The 12,249-nt window shown below is 39.3% G+C and overlaps 1 protein-coding gene across 1 annotated transcript in view; it reads left to right on the top strand.

The window, feature by feature from the left end:
* The window catches only part of eys (EGF-like photoreceptor maintenance factor), a 176,578-nt gene that overhangs the window by 112,844 nt on the left and 51,485 nt on the right, over positions 1 to 12,249 (top strand). The window contains exon 39 of the mRNA XM_085477940.1: positions 6,895 to 7,071. Coding sequence (XP_085334066.1) covers positions 6,895 to 7,071 — 177 coding nt within the window. The remainder of the gene's footprint in view (positions 1 to 6,894; positions 7,072 to 12,249) is intronic.

Genomic DNA, 12,249 nt, shown 5'->3' with positions numbered 1-12,249 from the left:
TGCTGGGCTTACACTGTGCGATTTTTGGCCCATTTTGAGCCGATTTTTGAGTCGTGCGACCGATTTGGTGATCGGCCCGATTTTGGCCTTCATCGTGCATCGTGTAGTATACGTGGGGTAACGAGAAGCGATTAACACCTCACGACCAGCTCCCGATCATCAATCGCTCGTGAGGGTGTCACCGCAGCCGCTCACACTGCTCACGCGCAAACACGTAAACGTCGGTGAAAAAGATGATCTGGACACAAGTGATGGAGGCACTTGTAGAACTTTGGAAAGCTCATCCGAGCCTTTTCGATGTGGCATCACAAAATTATCACGACCACAACAACCGTGAAAATAGTTGGATTTACACTGCTGCTCAATCACAGCTGCCTGATCAGTGTTTTTCATTAGCAATTTAGCAAAGTTGATGGTGGTGGTGTGTCTGTGTGAGTGAAAGACAGAGAGAGCAACAGAATTTCTGTTATAACCTTCATTTTATGGAGGCACAGTGTGAGCACTCAGGTCGCATCAGAGCATCGGGCCGTATAGTGTGAGACCTGCATCGTGACCTACCAACTTCTAACCCCTGTGAGTCAATCGTGCAGTTTGAGCAGGAGCTGAATAACGTGACTGAAAAAATCGCACAGTGTCTGCCCAGCTTTAGGTGTACTGTCGTCCGAGACTTGCACCGCAGTGTCGGCGTATGTTTCCCTGTTGACCATGCTTCTTGTTGTGGTCATCTGTTGTCTTCCGGTATTTTCTCCGCAAGCGACCTTTCCTCGACCAATGAGATAAGCGGTAATCTGAATTGTCATACTCAAATTGTCATAAGTGTGCTGTCAGCTCATTGGTCACAAAGCAGGAGAGGGGCTGGGAATTATGTTTTCAAACAAAGCGTTAATTCCATTAACATTTATAGACTACTTTTGATTCTCACTGTATTACGGGACAAAGTGCGTCCCTTATTAGCTCAATACGGGACGATTCCGTTTTTTAAGGGACGGTTGGCAACCCTAGTTGTGAGTAATACCAAAAGCAATGTTCTGCTGGATGAAAATAAAAACAATTTCAAAAGGTAATCTAAGCCATCAGTTGTGAATAGTTTTCAATTTTTGCTTATTTGTGTCCATGTGAGAAGATATTACTTGTTCTGAGAAACTCAGTTCTCTGACAGTTTGAATGCTCTCTGTGTGGGCTTTAACTAAATTAGGATCTTTTGATAACAGAAGCCACTAAATGTGATACGTGCAGAGAAAATTTTGAGAGATTTACATTCTTCTTCGTGCTAAAGTTGTTCCGAAAACAGTGTTAGGTTTGCGTTCACCTTTGCAACCTTTGTAAATGACTAAATCAGATGGCATAATCTTATGTTTATGAAACATGTGGAATCCTGACAGAACGCTGCTCAAAGCTAATATTAACAGTCATTAATGTGGCAGGAGCAGCCTGTATGCACCTGGCACCCTGATTTGACACATCTGCCATGTGTTCTCAAAATGCTAATTTACAGGTGTTTAAGTAATCAACTGAAATATTATGTTTCTCTCCAGGCGCTGTAACAAAAGTGATGCTATTTTTAAGGCTTCACACTGATTCGATTTTCCCGTGGGAGAGCGCTATGTCGAGGAAAGCGGTGCCCCCCCTTTGCTCGCATGACAGAGATGCTTCTTTGTTAAGCCGGTTATTAAAGATCCTTTGGCCAGCGTCTAAACAGCCTGTAGAGATCAGAGAATATGATTCATTCATTGACTCATTTGTTCTTTCAACCATTTCAAGTTCAGGAAAAAAAAACAAGTGTCACAAAATATCATCATTTGTAGCTGCTGCACATGAGCAAGCTTAAGGCTGACTTCAGTACCGTAATTGGAAATGAACCCTGATAAATCAAGCCTGCATTATGACATGATTGTTACATATTATATGTAGTAAATTCCCACCATGATAAAATATATCCACTGTTATGTTAGAGCTGATGATACAGTCTCACGATCACGGGTTGTGCCCTCAGCCTTTCCCTTTCAAGCAGTGAGTTCCTGCTTATTCCTCAACTTGTCATAAACTTTTCCTTTAAATATCAGCAGTGGCCTTTTGGTGTCATTTCTGCTGAGTTTGTGAAATTGCACCTCCTCAAAAGCAGTCTAGTCTCTCAGGTTTAACAGAGCGCAGTCTCATGTGGGCACTCATCGTATGATGTGCTTTGCAAGACTAGTTCTTCACCCGCAGACAGAGTCCCGGGGCTGTTTACATGCTGACAAAGTCTGTGCATGTGAATTGCTGCAGCATCTTTGCTAGGTGACAACCTTGTCTTCACATCTTGTTGAATTAAGTAATGGGCACAAGAGAACAGTGGAGCAAGTCACCCCTGCTCTCAGTTAATTATAGACACGTCATACCGCATAGTGACTAATGATGTGGACTTGTTTGTGTCCTAGATGAAACGCTGACATGTCATACTTCACATATCCAAAAATAATAATAATAATAATAACAACAACCAGGAAGTATTGTGTTACCAACAGTTAAGAATGAATCACGACACAAGAGTGGCTAATTTCATCTGAGCCATAGTTTTTGCCTACTTAGCCATGTAAGACTGAAGTAATACAGTGAAGTTAAAGAGTCCCAGTGCTCTGTCTCAGTAAATTAAGACAGTAGCTTTTCTTTGTAATGGCAATAGATTTATTCAGTGTGGAAAAAAAACAAACATACTGTTTGAAATTACACTTATTTTTCTTAAGGCACCCCATGCTGATCATCATCTGTTTTGTAAGTGGATGGTTCATTAAATGTGTTCCAGAAATATACTTTTTTACTCTAAAAGAAAAGGAGCAGGAAGAAAAAGAAGGAAATGAAGGAAACCAAAATCTATATTGTTATCATTCATAATCCACCCTTTTGCTTTTCATTCCTTAAATTATTTTCCAAATTATTATTTTTCTGTAATAATTATGATACTTTTAATAGATCATAAGTGCCTTTTTTTTTTTATAATGAATGTGTTTACATCTGTCTGTGCGCCCCAGGGTGGCTGTGGTTACAATGTAGCTAGCCATTACCAGTGTGTGAATGTGTGTGTGAATGGGTGAATGACTGGACGTGTAAAGCGCTTTGGGGTCCTTAGGGACTAGTAAAGCGCTATATAAATACAGGCCATTCACCATTTACTTACTGTATTTATGTATGTACTATATGTATACTTGGTCACAGCTCCATTAGAACTGCAACCACAACTACACGTGTTAGCAGTCAACAAAGAAATGTGGCTCTACATTTGCAGCCAGCACACATCTCTTTTATCACAAAATTGATAAAATGCGATATAATAACAACTATGACCAAAAACATCGGAGTCAGCTTTAGTCTGAATCATATGAGCAGTTCCTACTTAAGGAGCTTGAGTGCATTCACTTATGTTTGGCCCTGGAAGTGCTCCGCTGGTAGGATGTACCATAATCCAGGCTAGTGCTTTTGGTTCAGTGAGTGTTCGATATTACCTAGCCACCCATCACATGGTTTTGTCAAGATAAAAGCAGTCCAGCTGAGCATATCAGAGTTTTAAGGTATGATAAATTGTCTCTTCAGAGAAGGCACAGTAGGTAGTAGACCTCAGCAAAGACTTTCTATCAAGCATGCAAGAAATCAGTTAAAAGACACTACAAAAATTATACACACACACACCATCATGGAGTAAATGGTTGAAAGAAGAAGATATAAAAGGTGAAACCATTATTCAGGCTTGGTGTGTATTAATCATGACCTACTGCTTTTAGCTCATTGAGTTGTGTCTTTGCTTCTCGGGAATCTGAAGCCATGGTTTTGGATGTTGGCCAGAAATGAATAATACAATGAAAGTTGAGTTTTTTTCAATTGAGTCCTTAACTACTTTTGTTTAACCACAACATCAGTCCAAGAAGCTTTTTCATTTCATTTTTGTTTTTCCCTAAAGTGCCTTTTTATGTATCTATCTGCATCTTTTTACATCTTTTCCTTTGACCTTATCCAGTCCAAACAATCATGCTAATTATACTGATTTTATTTATAACAGTAACAAATATATTTGTTAGAAAATCATCTTATAAAATGCCAAATGTGCCACCATGGAGATGATATTATCAGAAAGTGGGAACCTTGTCTATAAATGTAGTTGGGAGAAATAACAAACCATTAAAAAAAAATGAAAAGACATTGTGGTGAACCTTTCCTGCTTTTGTTTCCGTTTCGTGTTTGACATTAATTGGACCTGATGAGGGGTTGTCAGATTCCTGCTTTGCCAACTCACTGGCTAGGTGCTGGCAGCTCTTTATGTGGGCATCTAGTGTGTGTTTGCTGTAATGGCTGGTGCCTTTTAAAATGAGCCAGTTCAGTCTTCCTTACTCAGAAATTGCCAACAGATATTATAGGATTGATTTATCATTTTCACCCCCAAGGAAACCACGCCTTCCACAACAAAAGCAACACAATTTTTGTTTTCTCTTTCTGTGTAATTTGAAGCATTGGCTGTCATGTCTGCTCCACATAATTCTATGTGCAACTCGGAGGATTCGTGTGCTCTGGTTGGTCAGGAAATCAGCGAGGGTAGGAAAGTGTCTGAGCGGCTCTTCAGTCCAAGCAAAGTAAAAAAAAAAAAAAGGAATATAACTATGTGAAAAATGATATGACGGGAAACTCATCTCTGGTGTTGGTCTAGCGACTGATCATTAAACTGGACCAAGTCAGTGTCCCATGGGCCCCCGGGCCACTGGACAGTCCTTATTGTCAAACCCTGCAATTCACCTTGGTGATATTTTCACTTACTGTACGACTTGAATCCTTTTCCTAGGCTCATTAAGGCCATTTTCAGAATGCCCTGTTGACACGAATGACTGATACAGAGGAATTGCGTTATCCCTGTTGCCATGAGTGAACCCACTAACAATGCATTAGCTGTCCAAGAGTAGTTCCTGACTCACAAATCAAGCAGCCCAACAGTAATTTTTGAAAAAGAGCTGCAGCCAGTTACACAAACCAGTAGCAGGCTACAATACGCTGCATAAATGTGACCACAGGAGAATGCATTTTCTCAAAACCTTGAAACAATACTGCATAATGTGAGTAAGGCTGAGCACATATAAAAGACAATGTTTGCTGCAGGAAAACATTAGATATCGGATTAACCTTTAACCTGATTTTAAATAAACGTGTAGTGTCACAGAGCTGTGGTAAGGTATACATGTCTATAAGCACATTACTTGAATAACATCTGTGGTTGGTCAAAAATCCTCAAATTTTTCATATAAAAGATAAAAACATAAGGCCTGTACCTCCTCTGGTGCTGTCACACTAGAGTAAAGTAAGAATGGCAATCTCCTTGCTACAACTAAAAATCAAGGTTTGCTAACTTTTGCGTCCTGTGACCAAATGGTTGCCCGGTGGGAGGCAAACTGTCTCCAAAAAGAATGGGGAAGGTTTGCAAATGATATTTCATTCATAAACATGGACAGATTCCAACATGCTGCAATCAACTAGATTCAGCTCAACTTGTCTGCCATGTATCTCTTTACTGATGAAATCACTGTTCATCAGCAACTACTGTTTGTGGAACGATTTCTACATTCTTGTTTCAGATATGTGAGTATGTGGCTGGACTCTGAATTTCAGTAGTTAATGTGAATTTTTGTGTATGTTAAAGGCAGCAGATTTGCAACAGATGGCAAAAGATTTACGATATTTGCCAATTTACTTCAGTTAATCGTGTATTATCACAAACAGATTGCACGTAATTGCCAACATGATTCCATTCAGTCACAAACAGCAGACGTACTCTGCCTTATTGCCATTTTATCGCTTTCTTAACATATCATAATCGTTTTGAAGATGGCAACTGACTGCGAGTGGTAACATTTCTGGTCCCCATCTTGAAAGCAACCATGTCAAACGAGATGAGATCGCAAGCTCGTTGCACACAGTCGTAGTAATTCTGTTCATGTCACGGTCTCCAACCTCTGCTTTCCCTGTAGCATTGCAGCCAGAGACCTAACCCCTCTTATCACTGCAAGTGGTCAGAACTGTACTTTCATAAACATAGCAGGGGTTTTTATCGATGGAGTTCGAGAACTTTTTAACCATACCTTGTATAAGCATAAAGTTAGTCTATAATATCGCCTCCATTATAGGCATCCCTAGAGATTTCCCCTGCTACAACTTCATATTCTTCTTATTCCATTTCTTTTACTTTGTAGTCTGTTCTAAATATTGTCAATCATTCACATCCTACTTTAAAAATCCATTTGATCCAACATCAAAACGCAAAAAAGTGAACACTGGAGTCATGAAAGAACATTCTCATATATCATGCAATAAAAAAATATCTCTCTATTTTTTTTGTACCCAACACATATTGTATATTATGAGCTCTCAACTTGAGAGCTGGACTGTTTTGTTAGAATCCCCTGAGCTGAAGTCAAGGTGGCCTATTTTGAATTGGCTGTCATGTACCTGAGCAGTAAGCTATCCACCAGGTGTACAAAGTCCTTTGTGTAAAGGCCAACATATCATCACAGGCTTGCGAAGTTGATGACCTGAGTGTGTACCTCCTCCACCTCTCCTTATAGTCATATCACTTTGTCATCCAATGGGAAATGACACTCTAGCACATAGCCCTGACAAGGCCCTGCTGATTCTGCACACAGATGGCTGTCTATGCTGCAAAGGCACACAGCAGCCAGTTTTTGCTCTTCTGTTTGCAAACAACAGCCCTGTAGGGCATTGCTTTTACAAGATATGTCATTCTTCATTTATATATAAGTATATTGTCTAATGGTCAATAAAGTGTGTATGAGGGGTTTTTTTTGTCCAAGTAATATTACAATTCTAATTCTCTTACACCATGTAAGCTCAAAGCATCAATTTGCATCTAATGCTTGTTTCCAGATGCCACAGTATATATCCCTTCATTCGATGGAACTTCCTACTTGGAGCTACGGCCGCTTGCGTTGCTTCTCCAGCCTTCTGGTGTCAGCAATAATCGACCCGCAGGAGTCAAGGACACCCCCGTTTTTCTCTGTTTGACAGTGAAAACCCGATCCAGACAAGGAACGATCCTCTACAGTGAGTACAGTCTTTCCCATTACCAGTAAAGACCTGCAACACTGTAAAAGGAACCTTATAATAGAGTGTTTCCCCCTTAACTATATCTTTACAGGTGTAATATAAGGTGAAATAAAAGCCATCACTTCTTTTATACTGCATTGTCGTGCAAGAAGATGCAAATTTATCCAATAAGTAATTCAGCTGCCATTGATGGAAATTCCTCTACTTGTATCAACATTTACACCAAAAAATGAGTTTGCTTTGTTTTCAGGAAGTTAAATCAGAGGCTCAATAGCTTATTTGTGTCATTTACATTTAAATTTAATCCAGAGCCAGCATCCTATTTGCTTAGCTGATCTTGTGCTTTCTGAAATTAACACAATTCCAATAGCCACCAACTCTAAATTTCACAAATTAGCATTTCATTAACATCTCATTTGTGCAATCTGCACAAAAACAAAGTGTACTCATGAGAAGTACACTTTGGGGTTATGTGCTGGACTATTTCTTGTCCAGATGCAATAATTTGCTTTTAAAAAGCCATTTCCTCTTATTTCCTCAGAATTAAACAAAATATATATTGTCTTAGTAAACGTAAGAGGATGTGTTAACGTCTTCAGAATGCATCTTGACTCTTGGGTGATTGGCAGAACAAGTGAAACAGGTTTATTTGCAGAAAACAGACATAGTGGCATTGATAAGAGCCTCTCAGAAGACAAGTCTATACTGCTTAATGGTTTCTGGACAAGCAGCAAAAATTCATCTGCTGTCATGCTCGTTGTCTCTTTATAGATGCTCTCGACCTCCTCTGTGGGAACGTCATGTTTTCAGAAGTTGATTACACTGACATGTTTACATAAGCTCCAGCAAACACAACTGCTCTGCAACAGTTGTTATGCCAAAGAAAACAAGAAATACGAGAGTGAATGAGAATCGCATTTGATCAGCGTTCTGTAACATATTCAAAACGTACCTAATGCTATTTTACATATAGATATTTTCTTCTTGTTTGATTGTTTCATTTTAATCACGTAAAATCTCAAGAAGGGTCTGGCCAAGACAGCAGCAAACCTAGTTACAACTATCAAACTACACAGACACAATATCCATTTCATGTATAGTGAAACAAATCAAGGGCGAAACACATCGAATCTCAAAAACAGTTTGACTGCAAATTTAGGAGCAATCACCCTGACCGAGGCTGCTATTTTCTCCATCCTTGAAATGACTTCAGTTTCCCCCCAAAGTAACCAGCTCTGACAATTTCAGGTCCTTCTGGACATTATTCCAGAGAATGTGGCGGCATATTTATTACACAAGAGATATGTAAAGAGTCTGGGCTAAAGCAATAGTCTATTGTGTTTCCCTTTCACTTTAAAAGAATACATGCACTGATCAATCTCAAGTATTAATATTAAAAAAAAGCCACTGGCCTGACTTTAAATGTCACCCAGGGCATGCAGTGAGTCATCTATTGATGCAGGGAATTGTGGGATACAAATACAGCTCTTACGTTTCCAAGGCTGCAAGTAAAAGGACACAGAAACCTAGAGAGTATCTTGTGCCATAGCTGCCATTCAGTCAATGTTTAATTAGTTATGACATTTTCAGCAAATAAGTGGATTCAGCTACAACCAAATGTTAAGATAATGTGTCAGGAGCACCATGTACTTCTCAGAAGGAAACGCAAACAGTGCTCTGGTGGAGGATTACAGATAGCCTTGTCTTCTGTCGACAGCTGGGAGTTTTTTCGCTGTTACAGTGCTGATGATTGAGCTGTGAGGTAAAAGCGAACAAAGGAATCCTCATAAGGCAAGAGCTGGACACTCACACGCAGAGATAGCATTGGGATCACCCTTTATGTCCACTGTGAGCTCTACACTGTATGTCTGCCTGCTGCCAGCTCTTTTGTTCCCACACCTGTGCACACACATACACACTCTCCTTTGTTAAAGTAGAAGATTGGGGTGGGTAGGCCAGGCAACCCCGAGTAGACCCTCATAACAATGGAGTATTGTTTTGGGAAGAGAAGAGTCAGTGATTTTTTTTTTTTTTTTTTTTTTTGAGGACTGAGAAAGCTGAGCCATGAGAACTTTAGTTAATTTACCCTGCTTTGTGTGTATTACACATCTGTTCAAAATATGTATGCATATATTAAGTATCAGCCAGCTTAGGGGTGAATCCAGAGCATGAACGCATTGAGCTGCTCTAATAAAAAAGCATCCAACTCTGGGTCTCCGTGGACCGGCTCCTCGCTCTAAAAACTGCATCCACCTTGAGTTTAGGAGCCTCTCGTTGTTCCCGTGTTACAGCACAGCAAGTCAGGTGCAAGTGCAACAGAACTGTAACCAGCATACATTGTGTGGCGATCATGGGTAATTTATTCTATACCCACCAGCAGAAGACATCATAACATTCATCTTTCTGGTGTAACCTAGATCAACCTCTTATCGGTGACATCGTCTACAGGTCCTGGACCTATTAAACAGCTCAGTACACCTCAGGGTTAAACCGTATTTCCTCTCCTTTGATCATAATGTGGAATTTCTGGCTTGACTAACTGTAATGAGAGTGGCGAGGAGTAAATCCAGGAGTTGTTTAAAATTCAGGTGTGAAATATCCCCTCGAACCCAAAATATGTGATGCAACTGCAGAAGAGTGTATGTTAATTCATTTAACAGTCTTACATTATCACTAGGAAGTTATGCTTGTACCAGCTGACTTTTGTTATGCAGTTTAATTCTGAAAGAACTAACAGAATTATTCTTTCTGTGTGCTTTTGACACTATAGGCTATTTTGTGGGGGGTAAAGGTGGTTTTACTTTTACTATTCTTTGGGGTAATAATAGCTTGACTTTTCTTCACTGGGCTGACATTGGCCTCCCACGATGGCTACTGAGTGAATTAGCGTTGCACCAAAGACTTAAATCTTTGTATTTAAAGAGCTGTTAATTAGGCTGCACTCAGAATGTAATAGAAGTCTAAATTAGTGCTTTATATAGGGTTGGTGTATTTGAAAGGTCAGCCAGCTAAACCTTAAATAGACATAGACAATGGTAACATCAATTTAAAGACAGCTATACGGTATCCTGTCTGACACGGGCGCTTAATTACAGTGTTCAAAAATCAACCAGTCAGTAAATTAAGGAATGAAAAGTCTTTTTAAAATGACATATTCCCAATATATGTGCATTTTTATTATATGCTAAAAATCTTTCTTTATCTATAAAATCCAAATCTACATTTGGTTTGTGTTGCAGAGATTTAGGGTATATTATTAAGGACTTTTTTAAAAATGTCAAATGATAGGTTTGAGAATAGAATAGCGGAATAATTGCAAAGCAAAGCCATTAGTATGCTCCCCCATACTTGAAGTAATGGTTTGAATTTTGATTTTTTTTTTCTTTTCTGTTTGAAAAACCGAATATTACATGGATAAAAAGAATATAGCTTCAGGGAGCTTTTTTTTCTGCCCGAGAAAAGCTTTTCATAATATGACTGAGAATGCATTTGCATCTGTCATAAGTCATAAGCTATGTATTTTATATACAAAGCTATGCATTACAAACTACACAGTTTAATGCAAGTTGTTGCCTGAGTTCTCTAATTAGTATTTTTCCCGTACTATATGCAGAACAATAACAGGAAACACTTATATTATAATTACTTAAATCAGAACTCTGTAACACAATTTATCTTTATTCTTAAGGAATAAAGACAACGACGTGATTTGAAAGAATGTGGTTTCAAAGGTTGTACAGTAACACCCCCTTTGTAGTTGTCAGATGTGACTTGACGTCAAGATAGCAGTATTGTCTCACTTCCACCCTGGCATAAGTCGCCTCATATATTCACTGCCACCAGTTGTCTAGCTGTGTGGATCATAAGTTATACCAGTCTAAGCCTTTGCAGATTTATACTATAGATCAGTTTGAAAAACTGACTGCTGTTTCAACCTGATGTCATCTTTATTCCAAACCAGCTTTCACCGCACTCAATTGTAGACGTGAACACGGCTGTAAATTACAAAACATAGTCATAATTTTAGGTTAGTTGGTTCAATTAAATCCGCCTGCTCACTGTTCTCAGTAATATTTACAGTATCTCACTGGCACAGAAAGCAGACTGCGAGCCTTGTCACGAAAAGAGATGGATGTTCAGAAAGCATAAATAGTGGGCACGGTGCCTTTTATCTAGAAATACTTCCTGGCATATAGCACCCATCTCTTTCACATCAGTGAATAGGAACTGAAAAGAAAACTCGAGAGATCAAACAGACAAAGTTAATCAGAAGAAAACCAAAAGACGTGCATTGAGATGCGAAGACTCTCCGCGCCAGACCTGCTCCTTATTCTCTGCTCCCCCTTTTCTTTACACCTCTCCCTGAAGCAAACTCGCGAGTCTCCCCCTGGACTTCAATTGTCAGCTGGAGAAGAAAAAATAGAGGAGGTGGGGTGAGCAAGAGAGAGGGGGAGGGGGAGAGCGAGAGAGAGAGAGAGAGAGAGAAAACAGGTGACAGCGACTGGCAGAAGGACGAACGCTCTGTTAAGTTCAGCACAGAGTAACAGGGCCATGGGGACTGTAGGAAACAATATCCTTACAGAAGAAAAATAGCAAAATAAAAGATGCTGCAACATTGACATCTAGAGAAAATAATATCTGGCAGCGAATGAGTTATAGAGCTAAGCAGAAATTGATTTGAGAGGAGATGAGAGAGGCTTATTTTTGCAGTAGGAAGTAAGAAGTGTAAGGCTTCCTTTGTTAGTCCATTCATAAACATTTGACAGCCCACTGTGTTTTTGAAAAAATAAAAAAAAAGGATATTATTCAGTATTTTAATACACAATATCTTAGTGGGTAACACAGCATGTCTTTTGTACTGTCTTCTTCCACTCACTCCCAACTGGTAGATGACAGATGACTCCCCCTCCCTGAGCCTGGTTTCCTTCTATTAAAAGGGAGTTTTTCCTTCCCACAGTCACCAAAGTGCTTGCTCACAGTCATCTGATTCTTGTGGTTTTATCTGTATTATTGTAGGGTCTTAAACTCACAATATAAAGCTCATTGAGGTAACTGTTGTTGTGATTCGGTGTTATATAAATAAAATAAATGGTCATTCCATGTTGCCCTTTTAATGTAATTTTTGCCCTTTGTTCGTTTTTTTTGCTTTGTTTGCTTTGTTAAAGAATATTTTAC

Source organism: Copadichromis virginalis, linkage group LG13 (assembly GCF_057382275.1).
Source record: "Copadichromis virginalis isolate Kocher_CV1m ecotype Utaka linkage group LG13, C_Virginalis_male_GT1.1, whole genome shotgun sequence".
In the NCBI taxonomy this organism is placed as follows: Eukaryota; Metazoa; Chordata; class Actinopteri; order Cichliformes; family Cichlidae; genus Copadichromis; species Copadichromis virginalis.
Note: the sequence above shows the minus strand (reverse complement) of the source record. Positions and strands in the feature narration are given on the sequence as shown.